Below are 23,795 nucleotides of genomic sequence, written 5' to 3' on the forward strand. Positions count from 1 at the left end.
GGAACTGAAATACCGGAATCGGTTTTAACCGGTCGGTTTTCCCCACCCCTAACTAGCACAATGTCAGTTTCTCATTCACCTGTTCCACTCACGGGAAGAACAATTGTCTGTACGAGCCAGAAACACTCAACTCTCACCTTCGTGGTCTTCTCGCGAGATGTAAGTAGAAGGAAGCAATATATCGGCTGAGCATTCTAGGAACGTACACAGTCCGAATGTCTACCTAATCCACTCGCAGAAACGCTCCGCTGGCGACGTACAGGGGCTCACGTCGGCACTTAGCTCTCGGTGGAGCGACGCGGAAAGGTATCGCCGGAGATCGGCGGGCGGCGAGTCGCTCGTTAAAACGGCCGGCCGGGCCATACATCACGCGGGCCTCGGGTTGGCGCCTCCGGTGCGTCAATTAATCTCCCGGGGGGCCCGCGCTGGCGCAGGCGGTGGTGCGAGAGAACGCGTGTCTGCCGGCGGGCGGTCGGCGGTCTGCGCCTCGCCTCGCACCTCACATAGCGCCAAGGACCGCTGCAGACCGTCACGTGCGATGGTCATGTATTGTCTGTTGCCTAAAGACTCGGGATCCTAGGCACACGTTTGTTAAACGATTTGCCTGATGTTTCGCCAGCACGAGTGGCCGGTATTGCTAAGGGGGGACGTATGAGTTACAATGCTTTCAAAAAACCTTGTAGAGTCCGAAGTTTTCAAGGCAATGTAACTAAATTTTGCACAGTTGTCAAGGAAAGTTAAACTGAAGCGCCAAAAAAACTAGTATAGATTCAAATGGTTGAAACGATTCTGAGCACGATGGGACTTACCATCTGAGGTCATCAGTCCCCTAGCACGTAGAACTACTTTAACCTAACTAACCTAAGGACATCACACACATCCATGTCCGAGGCAGGATTCGAGCCTGCGACCTAGCGGCCGCGCGGTTCCAGACTGAAGCGCCTAGAACCCCGCGGCCACCAGCGGCCGGCACTAGTATAGGAATGCGTATTCAGATACAGAGATAGGTAAACAGGCACAATACGGCGCTGCGGTCGGCAACGCCTATATTAGACAACAAGTGTTTGGCGCAGGTGTTGGATCGGTTACTGTTGGTACAATGGCAGGTTATCAAGAGTTAAGTCAGTCTGAACGTGGTGTTGCAATTGGAAAACAAAGGAAGTAGGTTACAGTACGCTTGTTCGCCCACTGCTTGAATACTGCTCAGCAGTATGGGATCCGTTCCAGATAGGGTTGATAGAAGAGATAGAGAAGATCCAACGGAGAGCAGCGCTGCGTTACAGGATCATTTAGTAATCGCGAAAGCGGTACGGAGATAATAGATAAACTCCAGTGGAAGACTTTGCAGGAGAGACGCTCAGTAGCTCGGTACGTGCTTTTGTTGAAGATTCGAGAACATACCTTCACCGAGGAGTCAAGCAGTATATTGCTCCCTCTTACGTATATCTCGCGAAGAGACCATGAGGAAAAAATCAGAGAGATTAGAGCCCACACAGAGGCATACCGACAATCTTTGTTTCCACGAACATTACGAGACTGGAATAGAGGGGAGAAACGATAGAGGTACTCAAGGTACCCTCCACCACACACCGTCAGGTGGCTGGCGGAATATGGATGTAGATGTAGATGTGTTGTAGTGAGCGCACGAGCAGTGGAACACAGCTTCCCCGAGGTAGTGATGAAGTGGGGATTTTCTCGTACGACCCTTTTACGAGTGTACCGTGGATGTCAGGAATCCGGCAAAACACCAAGCCAATTACCACTGAAGAGACTCGTTCACCGTGATAAAACTGCAACCCTTCGGCAAATTGCTGCAGATTTCAATGCTGGGCCATCGGCAAGCGTCAGCGTGGAGTCATTCAACGAGACATCATCGATATGGGCTTCGGAACCGAAGGCCTACTCGTGTACCGTTGATGACTGCACGACAAAAAGCTACACGCCTCGCCTGCGCCCGTCAACACCGACATCGGGCTATTGGTGACTGGAACGTGTTGCCTGGTCGGACGAGTCTCGTTTCAAATTGTATCGAGCGGATGGACGTTTACGGGTATGGAGACAACCTCATGAATCCACGGACACTGCATGTCAGTAGGGGACTGTTCAAGCTGGTGGAGGCTCTGTAATGGTGTGGGGCATGTGCAGTTGGAGTAATATGGGACACTTGATACGTCTAGATACGACTCTGACAGATGACACGTACATAAGCATTGTGTCTGATCACCTACATCCATTCATATATGAAGATGGTATGGACATGTCCGAAAGAACAGATACCATCGGTGACCATACAGCTTACTTAGAATGAAACGATAATCAAATCAAGACCTAAGCTGTCGACAGGCGTTGATATACTTCAACGGGGACAGTTGAAGATGTGCGCCCCGACTGGGACTCGAACCCGGGATCTCCTGTTTACATGGCTGATGCTCTATCCATCTGAGCCACCGAGGACACAGAGGATAGTGCGACTGCAGGGATTTATCCCTTGCACGCTTCCCGTGAGACCCACATACACAACTTAATGTCCACTCACTACACTCGTAGTGCCCCTGCCCATTACACTCATTACTCGCAGCAGACAATCTTACCAAGTCTCGTAAGAGTTCGGGCAATGCGTGTGCATCCAGCGCAGCAGAAGGAGGTCAACGGCCGGTTAGCCTTAAGTATATGAGGATGGTATCTGTTCTTTCGGACATGTCCGAGTCCATGCCACGTCGTGTTACGGCACTTCTGCGTGTTCGCGGAGCCCCTACACGATATTAGGCAGGTGCACAAGATTCTTTGGCTCTTCAGTTTGTATACGTTGTGCTACAAAATAAAAAGGCCATTGCTTTTACACGCCGTCATTTTCTCCCATTGCGACGCGTAAGTTCGAAATTTGGCTGAAATATACATACGACGTATGTTCAGAAAGTATCGCGAATTTTCAGTGTTTGAAAATAATTATATTTATTCACTTCTGTATATTACTGTTGTCTCCTTCAAAGTCGTCCCCATTGACGTTGATACATCCGTGAATAAAATATAAAAGAATCCCTTCAGTTCGGCAACACCCTCAGTACCACCTGCGCATCAGTGTAGGGATGTGCAAATAGTGTCTGTACTGAAGCACCCATCCGCCGATCTGTACGCGCCGGCAGACTAGGCAACCAATTCGACGCCCCTTAGACTTCGCATACGACAAGAGGATGGGAGGGTTGCCTGTCCTGTTGACAGGTAAGGATCTGAGGATGAATGTCTCTGTGCAGATACATTTTTAAAGTGCCCATCCGCCAACAAAGGTGTGCAGGTGTCGCCAAGGATGTTGTCGATCTGGGTGCTCTTAGACGGACCCTTTCCCATTGTATACACCAGCTATACGTAAGCCCCAGGACGACACGAAATATGATGGATGAAAAACACTTTCTTGCTTCGGACCACGCTCTAATTTCGTCGTATGGTTTTTAAAGGTTTCCAGTTGTTTCAGATTGCATACCAGAGCAAAAATTGTGATCACGGTACATCTCAAAATGGGTGAAGTCACATTCAGTGGGGCTGCAGCAATACGATGACCTTAGAAAAGCGATGAATCGTCCAGCGGGTGCCAGAAATGTCAACAGTTGTCAACAACATCCTGTTGCATATCACGGTGCAGAGTGTCGTTTGCGGCCGAGAAACGTATCAAAATGTACGCCTTAAGGGAAGGGGTGGTTTCATTCATGCCCTTTGACATTTCCTGATGCTTTTTCGTGTAGATTGTGAGCAGTGGTATGCCAGAAATTATTGTCACTCAGACGTAAGGAAATTGCGTGATTTCAGTGCCCGACATTATGGTTCTGAACACCGTCGAAGAGGCGTCAAAAGAAGGGGTGAGATGAACGGAATGGGAGGTGCGACTGCTTTCTCATGACGTGACACGTACAAGATGTTGTTAGAATTGTGGTGAAAGATGGTGCCAATATGACATCATTAAGCCAACTACACCTCACATGACTTTCTGAGCTCTTGGTCTCTCTCTCTCTCTCTCTCTCTCTCTCTCTCTCTCTCTCTCTCTCTCTTTCTTTCTTTCTTTCTTTCTTTCTTTCCCTATGTGTCGACACGTTGCCGTTTGAAGCGGCGCCCAGCCCGAGATTGGGGTTGCAGGGCGCCACGATTTTGCTCCATTAAAGGTGAATGCTGTAGACACGTTCGTGCCAAATTTCGAACTTCTGTGTTGCAGTGGAAGAAAATGACGGGGTTTCAAATAGTCACCCATTAATCTTGTTGTGAAATGTATGTACCTTCAGCGCGAAAGTCTGAGGACTTTCCCTCTGTTAATTACTGGCGTGCTTATCCCCTTGCCACCAGTACGGGTTTCCAACATTAGTTCACCTTCAGGCGATCTTTTTCCGTATTGAAACTATGGAACAGGTCTGTGGATTTTTGTGGGTCCTCTGAATAAGCAGGAAAAACAGCTCTTCTCCATAGCGAGCACCTGCGTCTCGGCGAATTTTGGGGATATGTGATCGCTCTCACACAGCGCGTCCTCTGTCGCGGCCGACAAGTAGAAAAATTTACTTGTAATGATACACAGTGCAATTTGCAATTTCGTTATCCTCCGGCTGCACCTTGGCTGCCAGCTTCGTTCCCAATTAACTTAAAATTGCTGACAACAAGAGCGAGTTTTTCGAATCCGAGCGTAGTCATAAATTGTGTAAGACACTGGATTCACATTTGTGACTAACGGCGTTTATACCCCTCTCCGAGCATCCTGCTTATTTTTGTCTTATTTCAGCTAAATCACTCCGAGCGAATTCTGTAACGGTTCCTGCAATGAAGCCACGGTCAGTTTCCAGTCCCACCTTCGTTGACGTGAGTTAGTTCTCCGCCTGTAATGACGTAAACGTCGGCGGTACGTTAAATGCTATCCTTTCTTTCGCCTTCTTTGAAAAATTAACTGTTATACATGCCTATTTTGTATTCGTATCCATGCGACACCGAAGGTATAACGATCTTATCTTCTCACTACAGCCCTCTGTTCCTAAATCGAGCATTTGGTAGATTGCCCATTATTTTCTTTGTGAAGGATACAGACCAACAAAGGTGGATTATAAATATTCCTCCTTTCCCCGGCAGTTACTTGTTGAGGTGTGACACATGGGGCAATATGTTACTCACCACATGAGCCATTAAAACGTAGACGATAATTTTAAGGCGCTAGACGGACATTAACTTCGTATACATTCTCGTCCCCTTAAAGCGCGGAAGAGCGGACCTGTGATATAAGAGTATACCAGTGCCCGAGCTACATGCAAAACTGTTTGCCTGTTTCCTGCATAGAATTCTAATTGCGTTGACAGAAAACACAAAACACGCACGTCTTGTCTTTGGGTTCGGAACTTCCTCGGGGATGCTGGTTATGAAGAAAGCCTCATGGGCCTTATAGGAAATATTGGAGATCAGCCGAATTGCGGATTGCGAATATTTCGTAGTATCGTAAAACGTGCCTACCCCTCCCCTCTCCCTCAAACCTTAACTGTACACCAGAAATGATGAATCTAGAGAGGTACAATGTTACGTCTCATTCAGTTGCAACGGAATAAGCTGGATATTTAACGCCCCATCGACGGTGGTGTCAATAGGTATGAAATGGAATCTCGGGCGGGTTAACGGTGGGGAAAGAAATCGGCCGTTATGGTGTTTAAATAACCACACCAGTATTCGCGTCAGGTGAGTTCAGGTAACAGTGGAAAACCTAGCAAGATGGACTGTCATCTATACTCCGCGTCTTAAGACTGATGATTAATTCTCTTAAACACACTCGCCTCCACGCCACGTACTCCAATCTCAGTGAGGTTTGCTAATTCTCAGTCAGCTTGTTGAGGGCCAAATAGTGGTGCTGATTTATGTGCAAAGAGTTTTTTCACACAGTAGTTAGTAACAGTCTCCCTGTTAGTCGAACTCGTCAGTGTGCATTGCTCGACTAGCGCCCTTTGGAGACTTAGTATGACAGACTAGGGCCTAATTGCTTTTTGAGATTATTTCCAGAAAAAAAAAACTTTCACTGTGCATAGACGTTTAAGCGGTACGTACTGGAGAAGAACGCATACGGACACGGTGGGAGAGAAATCCGAAATTCTTCCAGGCAGAAGGTACAGGCCCAGCAAATAGAACGCCGGCGAGGTATCGAAAAAAATCGACAGGATGTTGGATCGACTTAACATTAAATGCGTTATCCTTGCACCCCAGGAAACGAGTGCATTATTAGGTACGGTGAAAGATGGTTTGGGGCTCCGTAATCGGGCTGTCTGTCGCATTCTGTTCTAATGCGCTAAGGCATACAACGGCTAGACAGTGGGGACAGTCAGTGGAAGTGCCAGGAACGCAGGTGAGTTCGAGCAACCAACAAAATCTGCGATCTCGTACCCCTGCATAGCCGTAAGGGACTCAATAAATATGAAGAAATGGGAGTACAGAGACGGACCTCGTCGTATCGTACCGCGTTCTAAAGAAGGCTGTTGAACAAGTGGCCGGCAGGCGGCTCAACAGGGACAGTGGCTTCACTGTCAGTGAAGCGTGGCACCCCGTTCTCAGCCATCCGAAGTCTCAACGATGGCCGATAGCGATTTTTACGCGCCCGACCGATAAGGAAAGAGCACTGAGGGACCGGCGTTCGCGCCCACCATCTCCTGCCTCCCCTCACTCCCTCCACCACCACCACCACCACCATAACGTGAGGCCTGGTAGTGAGGGGACAGGTGTTGAGCATAAGAGTATAATAAAGGACGCGCGATGTAATGAAAAAGATCATTGTACAGGTATGACCTGAAGATGACGACAAGGTACGCTGTCGAAATATCGTGTTTCGGAAGCGATTGCACCCGGCTGAACACCCAAGAGCAATACAAACAGTTTATTAATTCATTTATTTATGCTTTTCTTTCACATGAACCACCATCATCAATTCTGCCAACACGATGCTCGATATTGGTCAACACAAATAATAGAAATGATAATGAAATTGAAATAACAATATACTGCTATGTCTCACCAACGGCAGGATATAGCGAGCTTGACGCTGACGGATCGTAATCTGAACTTCTCACAGTAGGACTGACAGCATTCATTACGTTAGATGTCATTGAACGAACTACAGAATGCACTCCAGTGACCATTCTACGCGTCGCTGAGAATTCCATCTCTAATCATTCACGTACCAGTCGATGGTGTGCATGTCTATGTGTTACATTGACATACGCTTATCTTCTGGGTGCTTAACTTCTTTTGTCAGTCAGTGTATATCCATAATTAAGGATTATATGTTGATTTATTTAGTGGGTGAATATAATAGTACGAAAACCCACCATTCTTAACAGCATATTCCAGCGATACAGACGGTATTATTAAACAAATAATGGCAGCTTTTTACATTTTCAATTATGCCCATCTTCGGTGTAGGAATTAAGGCTTCACTATTTCTTAATTGTTTCAGTGTTACAAAAATCAAAACAAGACGTTCGTATCAGTGTTTGTGCGAATTACGTGTGAGTTAGAATTTCCATTTTAGGTTCAAATGGTTCTGAACCCTATGGGACTGTGGTCATGAGTCCCCTAGAACTTAGAACTACTTAAATCTATTTAACCTAAGGACATCACATACATCCATGCCCGAGGCAGGATTCGAACCTGCGACCGTTGCGGTCGCGCGGTTCCAAACTGTAGCGCCCAGAACCGCTCGGCCGCTTCGACCGGCTCCATTTTAGGCTCATTTTACATATGTAATACTTGAATTTCATTCGAGTTCAGCAGCTTTGACATAATCTAAAAATCAGTGTGTTTACTCTGTCATCCAACCTTTTCAATGAGTTAGAAATTATTGTAATGTAATGACAGCCGGCCGCGGTGGTCTCGCGGTTCTAGGCGCTCAGTCCGGACCGCGCGACTGCTACGCTCGCAGGTTCGAATCCTGCCTCGGGCATGGATGTGTGTGATGTCCTTAGGTTGGTTTGGTTTAAGTAGTTCTAAGTTCTAGGGGACTGATGACCTGAGAAGTTAAGTCCCATAGTGCTCAGAGCCATTTGAACCATTTTTTTTTTTTTTTTTTTTGTTGACAAAACATAAATTTGTTAGTTTTGAAGTCAGGTGTTTCATCAGAGTATGTATCGATTTGTATTTTGTAATAGTTCGTTGACTTCTTGGATTTTTACACAAGACGTGGTCGTTGTCGAAATCAATCAAATATTAGGCACAGCTGAATTCCTTCTTAAGATAAGCTTCAGATATATGGATGTCAAAGAGATTGTTGTGACTACTGTTCGTCTGAAAGCTTTCTTGCGTTTGTCAGCCCGCGAGACCAGAAATTGAGTATAATTAAGTTATGTAAGTGTAATTACCAAAAACAGTATTGTGCTATGTATTTTTAGATTTTCATGTTTTATTTGCCGACATTTGAGTGTACAAAACTGTCTGAAGTACTCATTACACAGTCCGCTTCAGTATTTTAGCATCTGATACATACCCTACAACTGTATTGTAGCATCCAATTCACAACCTATTTCTGTTTTGTAGTTTCCAATACACAGCCTACTTCAGTGTTTTAGTATCCAATAGAGGATCTACAACGTTATAGTATTCAGAAATGTTAATTACCTACTCAAAACCATATGAAAATGCCAAAAACCCAAAAAGACACTCCATAAATCGGAAAATAAACATGCATCGGATGCTATACTAATTCAGGGTATCGATCTCTATATTATAATATAATAGAGGCAGTTACATTTCAACCCGTCAGGTTAGCCGAGCGCGCTAACGCGCTGGGCTCGGGTAGGCGCACCGGCCCCGGATCGCATCCGCCCGGCGGATAAACGACGAGGGCCGGTGCGCCAGCCAGCCTGGTTTTTAGGCGGTTTTCCACATCCCGCTAGGTGAATACCGGGCTGGTCCTCATGGTCCGCCTCAGTTACACGCGTCGCAGACATGTGAAACACGTCCGCACTATTCACGATATACACTAGACGCAGACAGTTGGGGTACACTGATTCCGTCCTGGGGGGTACAGGGTACCGGCAGAAAGGGCATCCGGCCATCCTTAACACTGACACTGCCCAATCAGTTGTAAACACGCCGGCCCTGCGATCGCTGCGGGCCTATGGAGCAAGTGAAAGAAAGAAAGAGGCAGTTACACTTCAATAGGCCCGACGGCAAAATTAGATAATTTCGGTACCGAGTCGCCTTTGGCTGGAAGAAGGAGCGGAAAATGATACTGTACACCATACACTGACTTGGGAAGTGCAGCTGTAGGTATAGCCATGAGAAGCAGTTAGAGTGTATGGAGAGCGTGTTCCGATGGCCGGCTGACTGGTGCTCTTCCTGTCCACAGCGTGCGACTGCCACCCGATTGGGGCGTCGGGCAAGACGTGCAACCAGACGACGGGACAGTGTCCCTGCAAGGACGGCGTGACCGGCGTCACCTGCAACCGCTGCGCCAAGGGCTACCAACAGAGCCGGTCGCACATCGCGCCCTGCATCAGTGAGTACTCTCCTCGTAAATCTTGGTGCTACATGTTTGTCCAATAATGCATGCGAGTGTGTCACAGCAGGAAATCATGTCTTGACCCTGCCTCCCAATGAATGTGTGTGTCCCATTGGTACAATGTCTCTTGCTAAATGTTGGTTTAAGAAGCAGTCTTCACTTCTTATAGCACCGCCACCAAGACACATACTTTTCATCATTCCTACTTTGTTTACGTGTTGCCGTAGACCAAAGTAATGAGGATTCATCGCAAAGATTTTGACCTCCGGGTCAGAAACTGCTCCATTGCATAAAAATTCCATTGTTGTTGTTGTTGTTGTTGTTGTTGGTGGTGGTGGTGGTGGTGGTGGTGGTGGTGGTGGTGATGGTGATTCCTACTGAACCGGTATACTTTATTCATCCCTTGCTATTCCTCTACAATTCTTCTCCCCACACTTCTTTCCAATACTGAATTTATTGAGCGATACTTTCTTTAAGCCAAGTTCTGCCACATATTTTTCTCGTCAATTTTGCTCAGTAACTCATCATTAATAAATTTCCTTTAATTTACGTCTATGGCCACAAACTATTTGTTAACAGATTACCGGTTTCGGTCTTTAATGACCATCATCAGATCTGTTTCATAAAAACAAAGTCCTAATGAAACAAAAAAAATGGCTCTGAGCACTATGGGACTTAACATCTGAGGTCATCAGTGCCCTAGAACTTAGAACTATTTAAACCTAACTAACCTAAGGACATCACACACATCCATGCCCGAGGCAGGATTCGAACCTGCCGCCGTAGCGGTCGCGCGGTTTCAAACTGAAGCGCCTAGAACCGCTCGGCCACTCCTGCCGGCAAGGCTAATGAAACAGATCTGATGATGGTCATTAAAGTCCGAAACCGGTAATCTGTTAACAAAACGTTTGTGACCATAGACGTAAATTAAAGGAAACTTATTACATATAAGGGTCACTGTTTTTTTCGCGACGATGTCGCAGCTTGTGAAACTCATCATTAGTTCCTCTGTCTACCCATCTAACCTTCAGCATTTTTCTGTTGTGCCACATTTCCAAAGCTTCTATGCTCTTCTTATCTCAATTGCTAATCGTCCACGTTTCACTTCCTCATAAGGCTCCGCTCTAGAAAAACACCTTCAGAACATACTCCTCAACATTAAAATTTTTATTCTGTGTTAACAAATGTCCCTTCGTCAGAATCGATTTCTTGCCATTTCCAGTCAACGTTTTGTATCCTCTCTACTTTGGCTCCGCTCTAGAAAAACACCTTCAGAACATACTCCTCAACATTAAAATTTTTATTCTGTGTTAACAAATGTCCCTTCGTCAGAATCGATTTCTTGCCATTTCCAGTCAACGTTTTGTATCCTCTCTACTTTGGCCATCAGTATTTTAGTGCCCAAATAACGTAACCCATCTACTACTTTTAGTGTCTCTTTTCCTAAAGCAATTTTTTCAGCATCGCTTGATGTAGTTCGTCTACATACCATTATGCTTGTGATCTTTTGTTTGTGTTCACCTTGTATTCTCCTTTTAAGGCACTGTCCATTCCATCCAACTGTTCCTCCAAGTCTTTCGGTGCCTCTGACGGAATTACAATGTCATCAGTAAACGTCAAAGGTTTTATTTCTTCTCACTGAACTTGAATTCCTTCTCCAAAGTTTTCTGTGGTTTTACTCACAGCTTCCTAAATGCACAGACTGAATAGCAGCGGGTGTAGGCTTCAACCTTGTGTCACATCTTTCTCAACAACTACTTTCCTTACATTTCTAGTCTAGTTCCTGTGGAGAGTGCCAAATAGCCACTCGGACCTTATATTTTATCCCTGATACTTTCAGAATTTCAAAGGTAATATTCTAATCAACATTGTAAATAGCTTTCTCGAAGCCTACAAATACTATAAACGTAATTCCGCATTTCCTTAATCTGTCGTCTAAGATATAGTCGTGTGAATAGTATAGCCTTGAGTGCTCCTACTTTTCTCTGAAACACAAACTGATCTTCACCGAGGCAAGCTTGTAGCAGTTGTTTTTTTTCTGTTCTTCATTACAAAATGAAAAGAAAATCCATTGGCTGCGCTTTAGATTTTAATTTAAGTTACATACGATACATTGTACGGTGAAATTCCTTTCGTAAAGTAGATTAAACACGAGAATAGCACTTGAAACATAAAGGGAAGAGGGATTTGGTCCAAACATGTGCTGTACTGTGCTGGTGACTTTCTAAACGTGTTTGCGCAGTATAACCTGCGGTTCGTGAATTTTCCAATTCTCTTCCTTTCCTATTGTTTTGCGACTGGTGGGGTGGGCACCGGTCTTTATTTCTATGTTCCATAGGGCGACTTTGGTGCGGATGGTGTTATCTTTTAGTAATAATTACCCGTACGTGATATTTTGGTAAATTACCCCAGCAATACCATCACTGCTCATCCAGTGGAATATACTAAAATTTTACCAATTGTTTTATCGTTGCAGTTTGTGTTCTTCATTACACAATCTGTATTGCTCTTATTCATAAAGGATTTTTAGGTACAGGCACATGTGAAGATGGAATTAGTAGCTTTATGTAAATAACAATGGAATTCTAATTTGCAGTCAGTGGAATTTATGTTCGTGTTATAATGCAACACACAACTGCTCGTCCGCATTCAGGATCCACCATTTCATGATGGTATGTCCAAATACATACCATCACATTTTGTCCTTGCCTTTATTTTTTGCAAACGAAGTCAGTTTAAGAGGAACTACACTGTACGCAACATAATTACACGAAACAGACATAATTTCAAAGCCATTTATTCCCAGATTTGTTATTTCTGTCAGTGCAGTGTCCGGAAACATCGGTGGCGCTCCACGCTAATCTCTTCATCTATGTAATAATGCTGAATCTTATAGCCTCTGCAACCTATCTGCTGTAGTCAAGCCCTGATCCACCTCTATAATTTTTACCGCTCAGTCTCCCCTCCATTAATAAAACTGACGAGACTTTGTTACATCAGGATGTGTTGTGTCAAGATATCCCTTCTTTTAGTCAAGTTGTTTCACAGAACTCTCTTCTTCTCTATTAGATTCAGTATTTTCTTATTTTTTACTCAGTCTATGCATCCGATGTTCATCATTCCTTTGTAAGAGCATATTTCAAATGCCCATACTACAGTTTGTGTTCGGCACCGTAAAGCAAGAAATGGTGAGTTCCTGCAAATTCGACATGCATTTAAAGATATGTGTTACTCACTATTTGTACATACTGTATCATTACCTAGTCTGCCGAGCGGGCGGTAGCCACGCGATCTGAGGCGCCTTGCACGGTCCGCGCGGTTCCCTTGTCGGAGGTTCGAGTCCTCCCTCGGGCATGGATGTGTGTGTCGTTCTTAGCGTAAGTTAGTATAAATTAAATCAATTTGTGTCTAAGCCTAGGGGCCGATGACCTCAGAAGTTTGGTCCCATAGAACCTTACCACAAATTTCGAAATTTTTCGTTACCTAGTCGGAACGAAATGAAAGCAGCTTTTAATAGCTTTGTCAGGTAATACAGTATTTCTCGTAATTACGCTTCTCTTCACACAGCATGCATGTAACCGATATTGTTTGTCATTTGTCAGTGTGGTTAGACAAGTACTGAGCAATCTGTAGTAGATAAACAGCGGTATCTTAGAATAAGCCGCATAAACTTGACGTTATTCTACAGTAGGAATGTCTTGATGTATTTCCGTATGCTGGATGCTTCAAATGGTTCAAATGGCTCTGAGCACTAAGGGACTTAACATCTGAGGTCGTCAGTCCCCTAGAACTTAGAACTACTTAAACCTAACTAACCTAAACACATCACACACATCCATGCCCGAGGCAGGACTCGAACCAGCGACCGTAGCGGTCGCGCGGTTCCAGACTGAAGCGCCTAGAATCGCTCGGCCACACTGGCCGGCGCTGGATGCTTAGGCTGAGTCCGTAACTGTAAAATCAATTTTGTAACGGAAGAAGATTCAACAAAGATCAACTTCATTCGCAGACCGCTATAGGAAATTAATATTTTCATTATAAGTGCTGTATGATGGGCCAGAATAAGTTATTTTAGTAGAATTGATAGGCATGTTAAGTTGTTTTAGTCCACCATACATCCAAAACCTGTCTTCGAATAAAGTTCAAAGAAAAGTTGTAACTATTGAGTGGATCTTGCTCCCCCGCAAAGTCATACTACCTCTTTCCTAATTTTATTATGTTCTTTCGTAGCCTGAGCTTAATTTTCCTATGCTTCCTTTGTAATGTTGCAGTTATCATACGTTGCCTGTTTTGGCTGTGTCTAGAACAGATCTTTGAAAACGTAACGAATTAGGAAGGGCTTATTCTTAATACATTGTCATATAGCAATAAAATTTCCAGATGGACGTCATGATTTATTGTTTTGGCAAAAGAGAGAGGCGATTTTGAATACTGTGTCCTTCTTTACAGAAATACCGCGAGTGGCCGCCACGCAGATCTCTACTGGCAGTGAAGAAAGTGGCGGTGGTGCCTCCACCAGCGGAAGAGGTGAGTACGTATATAAATGGGAAACGGAAATGCCGTGTGTCTAGGGTCTCCCGTCGGTTGTACCGTTCTCCTCGTGCAAGTCTTTAGAGTTGACGCCAGTACGATGACTTGCGTGTCGATGGAAATAAAATGATGATGATAAGCACAACACAACACCCATTCCCCGAGCGGAGAAAATCTCCGACCCAGCCGAGAATCGAACCCAGGCCGTTAGATATGACATTCCGTCGCGCTGCCCCACGCAGCTACCAGAGACGGACAGTACATACATACATACGAGAGTTGAATGGAAAGCAGTGCCTTCACCTTCGTTAATTGGGTGTGGATGGGAATATTTTCATAAATCAAACGTAGAAATAATCCTTAGAATGTGATCTTTAATTACCAATATTCACTTTTCCACAGGATCACTAGCCAAATGGATAAGTTTCTGCCAGCAAGTTTAGTGAAGCCGTCACGGAAGAAGTCGACACTCTGTTTCCGCAACCACAGTCTCACAGTTCTCTCAACGTCTTCATCAGAAGCATAATGATGCGCTGCAGATCGTCTTTTACTATCGCGAACAGATTCAAGTCAGACGGTGCTAAATCTGGACTGTATGGAGGATGCCGTACGGTGGTGAGATTCAGTCTGTGAAGTTCTGCTGTGGTGGCACGTGAAGTGTGTGGTTTAGCATTGTAATGCTGCAGGAAAACATTTCCCTTTTCCCTTCGGACCCTTGTTAGCCGTCGTTTCAGAGTTCATAGCGTTGTGATGTAACGCTCTGAATTCATTGTTGTTCTACGATCAAGGGAATCAACATAGATAACACCATCTGCACCGCGCGGGATTAGCCAAGCGGTCTCAGGCGCTGCAGTCATGGACTGTGCGGCTGGTGCCGGCGGAGGTTCGAGTCCTCCTCGGGCATGGGTGTGTGTGTTTGTCCTTGGATAATTTAGGTTAAGTAGTGTGTAAGCTTAGGGACTGATGACCTTAGCAGTTAAGTCCCATAAGATTTCAAACACATTTGAACATTTTGAACACCATCTGCGCCCCGGAACACTGTGACCTTAATTTTTCCAGCTGAGGACTGCGTCTTGAATTTCTTTTTCTGGGGCGAATCTTTTTGTCGATATTCCACAGACCGACGCTTCGTCTCCTGTCAGCTGATTGGAGAAAGGCGTTACCTTCATTATCGTAACGCTAGAGGGCACCCTGGCACTTAAAGTCAGGCAGGTGCTATTTGCCGGTCTCGGTGTCATAGTTCATAGCCACTTCGACCAATCCAGATGAATGAGAGCCAGTGTGTTCATGCATATGCCTGGAGTTATGGTAGCCATCCTTGCAGAGAGTTTTTTATGGATACGTCGAAATTGCAGCTTCCCATAGTCTGTACAGAACTATAGTTAATATTAAAAGCTGTTATATCTCTTTTTAAGAAATGGTATACGAAGAAGATTACAGGTGTACGTTCCTAGAGGAGACAGAAACCATATTACTGGTTCAAATGGCTCTCAGCACTATGGGACTTAACATCTGAGGTCCTCAATCCCCTAGAACTTAGAACTACTTAAACCTAACTAACCTAAGGACATCACACACATCCATTACCGAGGCAGGATTCGAACCGGCGACCATAGCAGTCGCGCTGTTCCGGACTGAAGCGCCTAGAACCGCTCGGCCACACCTTCCATTTTACTTGCTCCCAGTTCATCTGACGAAATGACCATAATGGGGAAAATTAGAGAAATCAGGGTTCATACAGAGGCTTACAGATAGTAGTTTTACCACGCAACGATTACGAACTGAACAGGGAAGGGGGAAATGATAGTTGAACGAAAACCCTCCGCCACATACCGTAAAAGGGCTTGAATATCATTGATGTAGATGTACGGGAAGTAATAAAGTATTCAATACACTCACTAACACGGGAACGTATCCAATATGTGTTCGTGACTTAAGGGTAGCCATTTATTAAATAATCGCCCCGCAACTAACAGCTGATGTTCGATTACTTGAAGTCATCATGAAGTGAAGGATAAATACTCTTCCTATTATTTAAATCCTTTAGACGTCCGATATAAAATTCCAGCACGCATTGTTTGTCCCGAATGCACTTCTCCAGCACTGTAGCTGCTGTTTAACGCGGTTTGCTAAGAGCGCGCAAATAACCTGTTTATTTCGGAAGAAGTGGCGGCGATGGCGGTAGGGGCGGAGACGCCGGGTTCGGAATGCCGACGCACCGCGAGATGAGTGTTTAGAATTGCTTCCTGCGCCGGAAATTTGCTGCCTCCTGGGCTCTGCGCAGAAATGGCCCCGCAATTCCCGTTTCCTCGGTCGTCTATCGGGGATTGTCGAGGATTATAGAGGATGGAGGGGCAGGCACCCTGTTTGCTCACCGCTCCCTTACTCAGGCGCCGCGGTCGGGAAGGGGGGATACAAATTGTTTTCTCAGGAAGTGGTAATTCCATTTCACCTAAACCGTCGACCTGCAGTAGCCGCAGCTAGTCTCTAGATGTGCGCAGTGATTATTATCTCTGAGAATGGACAGAAGAAATCCAAAACAAAAAAATCAGGAAATGGTCGCAGTTTTAAAAGCTCTGACTAGGTAAGGTTGTAGTATTGCCTCTTCTTCCATTCTCAATGATCGTAAGAAATTCCGCAAGAGTAGTTTGCATTTTCTAGGTGATGGGCAACGCGCGCTACTTCGCCCAGATAAACTTCCTACATTCTTTCACCTTTAAAGAAGTGTAACCAAGTTGCACCAGCCTAGCCTTAACATGCAGACAATATTAACTACACTACGCCATTGAAATTGCTACACCACGAAGATGACGTGCTATATACGCTAAATTTAACCGAGAGGAAGAATATGCTGTGATATGAAAATGATTAGCTCTTCAGAGCATTCACGCAAGGTTGGCGCCGGTGGCGACACCTACAACGTGCTAACATGAGGAAAGTTTCCAACCGATTTCTCATACACAAACAGCAGTTGACCGGCGTTGCCTGGTGAAACGTTGTTGTGATGCCTCGTGTAAGGAGGAGAAATGTGTACCAGCACGTTTCCGACTTTGATAAAGGGCGGATTGTAGCCTATCGCGATTGCGGTTTATCGCGTCGCGACATTGCTGCTCGCGTTGGTCGAGATCCAATGACTGTTAGTAGAATATGGAATCGGTGGGTTCAAGGGGGTAATATGGAACGCCGTGCTGGATCCCATCGGCCTCGTAACACTAGCAGTCGAGATGACAGGCATCTAATCCGCATGGCTGTAACCGATCGTGCAGCCACGTCTCGATCCCTGAGTCAACAGATGGGGACGTTTGTAAGACGACAACCATCTGCACAAACAGTTCGAAGACTTTTGCAGTAGCATGGATTACCAGCTCGGAGACCATGACTGCAGTTACCCTTGACGCTGCATCACAGACAGGAGCGCCTGCGATGGAGTACTCAACGACGAACCTGGGTGCACGAATGGGAGAATGTCATTTTTTCGGATGAATCTATGTTTCGTTTGCATCATCATTATGGTCGTAACAGTCTTTGGCGACATCGCGGTGAACTCACATTGGAATTCGTTATCGCCATACTGTCATATCACCTGGCGTGATGGTATGGGGTGCCATTGGTTACACGTCTCGATCACCTCTTGTTCGCATTGACGGCATTGACAGATGTGTTACGACCCGTGGCTCTACACTTCATTCGATCCCTGCAAAACCCTACATGCACGACCGAATGTTGCAGGTCCTGTACGGGCCTTTCTGGATACAGAAAATGTTCAACTGCTGCCCTGCCCAGCGTATTCTCCAGATCTCTCGCCAATTGATAATTTCTGATCAATGGTGGCCTAGCTACTGGCTCGTCACAATACGCCACTGACTACTCTTGATGAATTGTGGTATAGTGTTGAAGCTGCATGAGCAGCTGCATCTGTACACGCCATCCGAGCTCTGTTTGACTCAATGCCCAGGGGTATCAAGGCAGTTATTACGGACAGGGGTGGTTATTCTGGGTACTGATTTCTAAGGATCTATGCACCCAAATTTCGTGAAAACTTAATCACATGTTACTTCTAATATAATATATTTGTCCCATGAATACCTGTTTATCATCTGCATTTCTTCTTAGTGTAGTTATTTTAAGGGCCAGTAGTGTATTTAACATTCCAGCACCACATATTTGAGGACTTTTGGTATTAGATTATATTCCGAACTCCACATTCAAAAAGTCGGACTCCCAAGGCACTGAACATCATAAAGTGCCTTATCCACAGCAGGGATTGGCTGCTCTAGCTTTATAGAGCTTCCGTGCTTTCGCGGCTCAACTACGGGTGCACGGTGTATCGATCGGCAAGGCATTCTGACCTGCAGATCATTGACTCCGCTCGCCATTAGGGGATTCGGCTGGACACGGGTGCTTATAGGACAAGTCCCATACGCAGCCTCTCGGTTCAGGCCTGGGAACCAACACTCACCGTCCAGCGGCAACTCCTTATGGTGCGTCGGGCACGCAAGTTCCTTGCAGCTCCGACTCTGCCCACATACCATACTGGTGCTCGTCCGCTTCTGGAACGCCTTTTCTCCAACCGTCTACGAGCCTCAATGACGTTTGAAATCCGTGGACAGCGTGTGATGGAATCACTCGGAGTGGAGCAAGTACAGCCTCAACGTCAGGATTTTAATCGTCTGCCGGCATGATTACTGCAGAGGCCCAGATTGATTTAGATTTGATGCAGTACAGTAGAGATTGAACCCCTGATTCTGTTTTTAATTAGCTATTTTCTGACATTTTGTCTCAGCACCACAACTCTGTCGCTGTCTTTACGGATGGGCCAAAACAGGGGGCCTCAAGTGGTTGCTCTGTTGTTTTCCCGGATCGTGTTCTCAAGGTCCGACTGCCTGAAGACTTATATGTCTTTGACGCAGTATTATGCACGATCTTGCGGGGACTGGGGCAGATGAGACGGTCTTCCAGTGCTCAATCTCTTGTCAGTTCCTATTTTCTGAGTGCACTTCACTCTATGCAGCTAGTGTACCCAGCAGACAGAGTAGTTCAAGAATATCCAGGCTTCCTCTTCAGCTACAACCGCTGGGAAAGGAGGTGTCTAACTGCTGGGTACAGGGCACATGGGTACTGCAGGGAACGAAAGGGTGGACCTAGCAGCCAAGGAGGCACGTTTTAATACTCAGGTATCCCCCTGCACGCTATAGTCTCGCTGTTGAGATGCCGACTCTTGCGTCAGTGGGAGGATGAGTAGCTGGAAATGGCAGACGGAAAACTTCGTCTAGTGAAGCCCACAAAGCAGCCGTGGCGTCGTACCTCCTTCCAGCCTCGTCGACGGGATGATGTCCTCCTTATTCGCCTCTGCATAGGTCACAGCCCCGTCATGCATGACTTGTAGCTCCGGCGAGAGGGCCGTCCAATGTGTGGTGCTTTGGACGTACAGATTACTGTGGGCCACGTTTTACTGGACTGTGTTTTATTCTCCGGCCAACAAGCCGCGTCGGATTCGCCGACGGATCTGCCCTATAATTTAAGTAACGTTCAAACGAAAGTGGTTAGACTTTTAAAATGTTGTGAATTGTCCAATGGTTTTCCCAAGCGTTTAGAGAGATGGTTTTAATGTGTTAAGAGGGTGACTGCCTCATCCAAAGTTGTTTTGTAAGTGGTCAGCCAGTCACATTTTCCTGTGCCTTTCTTTTAGCTACTTTCTCTTTTTACTTGTGTTTTAATCTCATATATAGCTACTTGTACTATTTTACGTTGTTGTAGCGCATGTGAGATAGAGTGATTGTGTGGTCAATTCTAGTGCATGAGATTTTATCCACATTTGTTTGTTTTAATGAGTGTAAGGGCGCTAATAACCTCGCCGTAAAGCGCAAATAAGCTCCAAACACACACTCTCCAGATTCAAAATCCCATCGCTCGTCATCGGAATCACCGAAAACTCGCCTCCACTCTCTGCGTCCAACGGAACCCTAAAACCTCTACACTCCCCGAGAATCACGACCCACACTCGGAAATCTTCAGTTAACAGCGACTAAAAGGGTGTGCTATTCATTTGCCAGAAGAAGAGGAAAAGGAGGAGGAAAATTGTTTTAACATATGAGATCGTACTCACATTAATCCAAATAATATGTAATGCCTGCCTAGTCTCGGTAATGTCCGCCTCCTTTGCTGAATGGTCAGCAAGTCTTGCTGCCATCCAGCGGGCCAGAGTTCGAAACCTGGGCGGGTCGGAGATTTGCTCCGCTCGGGGATCGGGTGTTCTGTTCTCCTCATTAACATATCATCATCAGCAGCAGCAGCAGCATGCAAGTCGCCCATTGTGGCGTCAACTGAAAAGACGCATCTCGGCGGGCGAGCTTCATGTTAAGCAAAGATGGAGTCTGATTTATTTAATCTTTCCTGAACATGTGCTCAAAGGAGGACACAAATATCTAACACACACAGAAGGCCTACATCTAGCCAACAAAGGCAGAAAACTCAGTCTTCTAGAATCACTTGAAATTAACAACCACTTAGCCCTAAATCCCCAGCTGGTTCTAAATAACCAATTGCAACTGAACACATCGCCACTCTTAAACTTTACACAATGAAGTGAACCTACTACTAACCACAAAGTGTCCCAATAGTAAACAAATTCACAAACAAATATAATGTAATATCTCTTATGTGTTTACATTTACTACTGTAACTCAACTGTAACAATGTAATATTTGTATATATTAATGCACAATTTTTCTAATAACAAAATGTAACACCCAAAGAAAACATAGCTGTTGTACAACCAACAATTTGTGTCCAGTGCAACTGTTCACAACAAATACCAAAAAATTGTAATTTTGTAATAATGTGTATTCTAAATAATTCTAATTGATGTCATACATGGTACTGACAAACCATAAAATGTGATTTATTATGATAAAGAACAGTTTTACAGAAAAGACAAAAGACCCGTTGACTGCGTTGTATCTTAGTCTAGAATGTTTGGTTCGTAAGAACACAAGCTCCTTGTAAATAATATCCAGTAGTTATATGAAGATGGCCTAATAAGCCGAAAACTAGTTCATACAAATAAAAATCAGGAGAACAAAAAACCGCCTAAGTGTTATTCAACCCTCAGTTTATATTGTGTTTATCTAATGCATGCATACAGACAAATGGACATACGAAAAAGAATAGCAAACATAAAAACCACTGCAGACACCTAATACGAATAAGTAAAACACGTGAGGTTGAGAACAAAATAAACTTTCAGCGGAAAAAGATGGAAAATATTAATCTTGTCTACTTAATAAACATTACTGATGGAGCAACTCAGGAAGAAATGCTGCAAATATTAACAATACTGCTCAGCGCTGTAAATACACTGGTGAAAAAAATTCAGCACCCTCAACTACATGTTCTTTTTAGTGACAAGTAAATGACAGGTAGTTGATCGTTGCAGGAACATAGGAAAATTCAGATCAAATGAAACACACGTCACAGTAAAGCGTGTCCAAACAGTCGCGTCATTAAACACTGTAAACGTCTCGGGCAGCCTCGCATGCAACCGATCGTAACTATGCTGAATGGTACCATGCGATCGATTGTTCCACTGAAGTTTCACCGTTTGTTGCGTTTAGCAGTCGTTCTTGCGGGCCCTTAAGAACGAGTAAGTTCCCGCTTCATCAATTTCCATACGTGTCCACTTAGCGAGAGATCTGGTGATTTACTGGTGAGAACAACTGTTGTACACCAAGAAGAGCATGTTGCGTCGCAGCAGAAGCATGTGGACGTGCATTGTCCTGCTGAAAAAGCACATCACCTTCCTGTCGAAGAAATGACAGCAGCACGGTAATAACAAGTCTGTGAGATGCAGCGGGCGCTGGTTACTTTATTGTACAGGAGCACCGAATGCGACTGCCAGTTGTAACCCATACCATGAGCCACGGGACCTGTGCGTGGAGGGAGTATGCACTAAGAATAGGGAGCTCACCAGGACTACGCCATACACATGAACGTCCATCACTCGCCTACAGACAGAACCTATTCTCATCACTGACGACAACAGAGCTCCATCCACTCTCCAATCGAATCTTTCACGTCACCAGGGCAGCTATGCTTGGTGACGTCATGGCGTTACTGGTAGCCTGATCAGAAGCAATAATGATCTTAGTTCTGCTGCGAGCAGACGGTCCTCATTGGTACCAGGTGACACAGCATGTGTCCAGATCTCTCCCTTGAATGATGATCGATCGGCCACCGCTGCTGGTAGACTGCATCAATCTTAACATGCGCCTGTTCTACGTGGCGGTTGAGAACCTAGTCTACGGGTGCGGGAATGTTCCACAGATCTCTGTCGAAAGAAGCGACGGCCAGCTATACAGGGTGTTACAAAAAGGTACGGCCAAACTTTCAGGAAACATTCCTCACACACAAATAAAGAAAAGATGTTATGTGGACATGTGTCCGGAAACGCTTAATTTCCATGTTAGAGCTCATTTTAGTTTCGTCAGTATGTACTGTACTTCCCCGATTCACCGCCAGTTGGCCCAATTCAAGGAAGGTAATGTTGACTTTGGTGCTTGTGTTGACATGCGACTCATTGCTCTAAAGTACTAGCATCAAGCACATCAGTACGTAGCATCAACAGGTTAGTGTTCATCACGAACGTGGTTTTGCAGTCACTGCAATTTTCACAAACGCAAAGTTGGCAGATGCCCATTTGGTGTATGGATTAGCACGGCCCAATAGCCGTGGCGCCGTACGTTTGTATCGAGACAGATTTCCAGAACGAAGGTGTCCCGACAGGAATACGATCGAAGCAATTGATCGGCGTCTTAGGGAGCGCGCAACATTCCAGTCTATGACTCATGACTGGGGAAGACCTAGAACGACGAGGACACCTGCAATGGACGAGGCAATTCTTCGTGCAGTTGACGATAACCCGAATGTCAGCGTCAGAGAAGTTGCTGCTGTACAATGTAACGTTGACCACGTCACTGTATGGAGAGTGCTACGGGAGAACCAGTTGTTTCCGTACCATGTACAGCGTGTGCAGGCACTATCAGCAGCTGATCGGCCTCCACGGGTACACTTCTACGAATGGTTCATCCAGCAATGTGTCAATCCTTTATTTCAGTGCGAATGTTCTCTTTACGGATGAGGCTTCATTCCAACGTGATCAAATTGTAAATTTTCACAATCACGCACGCAATTGTGCAATCACGTCATCAACACAGTTTTACTGTGAACGTTTGGGCAGGCATTGTTGGTGATGTCTTGATTGGGCCCCATGTGCTTCCACCTACGCTCAGTGGAGCACGTTATCATGATGTCATACGGGATACTCTACCTGTGCTGCTAGAACATGTGGATCATGCACGAGGGAGCTCCTGCACATTTCAGTCGAAGTGTTCGTACGCATCTCAACAACAGATTCGGTGACCGACGGATTGGTAGAGGCGGACCAATTCCATGGCCTCCACGCTCTCCTGACCTCAACCCTCTTGACTTTCATTTATGGGGGTATTTGAGTACTCTTGTCTACGCAACCCCGGTACCAAATGTAGAGACTCTTCGTGCTCGTATTGTGGACGGCTGTGATACAATACGCCATTCTCCAGGGCTGCATCACCGCATCAGGGATTCCATGCGACGGAGGGTGGACATGTATCCTCGCTAACGGAGGACATTTTGAACATTTCCTGTAACAAAGTGTTTGAAGTCACGCTGGTACGTTCTGTTGCTGTGTGTTTCCATTCCATGATTAATGTGATTTGAAGAGAAGTAATAAAAT

At 45.4% G+C, this 23,795-nt stretch overlaps 1 protein-coding gene across 1 annotated transcript in view; it reads left to right on the top strand.

Annotated features, from left to right (window-relative positions):
* The window catches only part of LOC126355162 (netrin-3-like), a 401,797-nt gene that overhangs the window by 291,225 nt on the left and 86,777 nt on the right, over nt 1-23,795 (top strand). Inside the window, exons 2-3 of the mRNA XM_050005370.1 lie at nt 9,344-9,493; nt 13,946-14,023. Coding sequence (XP_049861327.1) covers nt 9,344-9,493; nt 13,946-14,023 — 228 coding nt within the window. The remainder of the gene's footprint in view (nt 1-9,343; nt 9,494-13,945; nt 14,024-23,795) is intronic.

This window comes from Schistocerca gregaria, chromosome 3, assembly GCF_023897955.1.
Source record: "Schistocerca gregaria isolate iqSchGreg1 chromosome 3, iqSchGreg1.2, whole genome shotgun sequence".
Taxonomy (NCBI): Eukaryota; Metazoa; Arthropoda; class Insecta; order Orthoptera; family Acrididae; genus Schistocerca; species Schistocerca gregaria.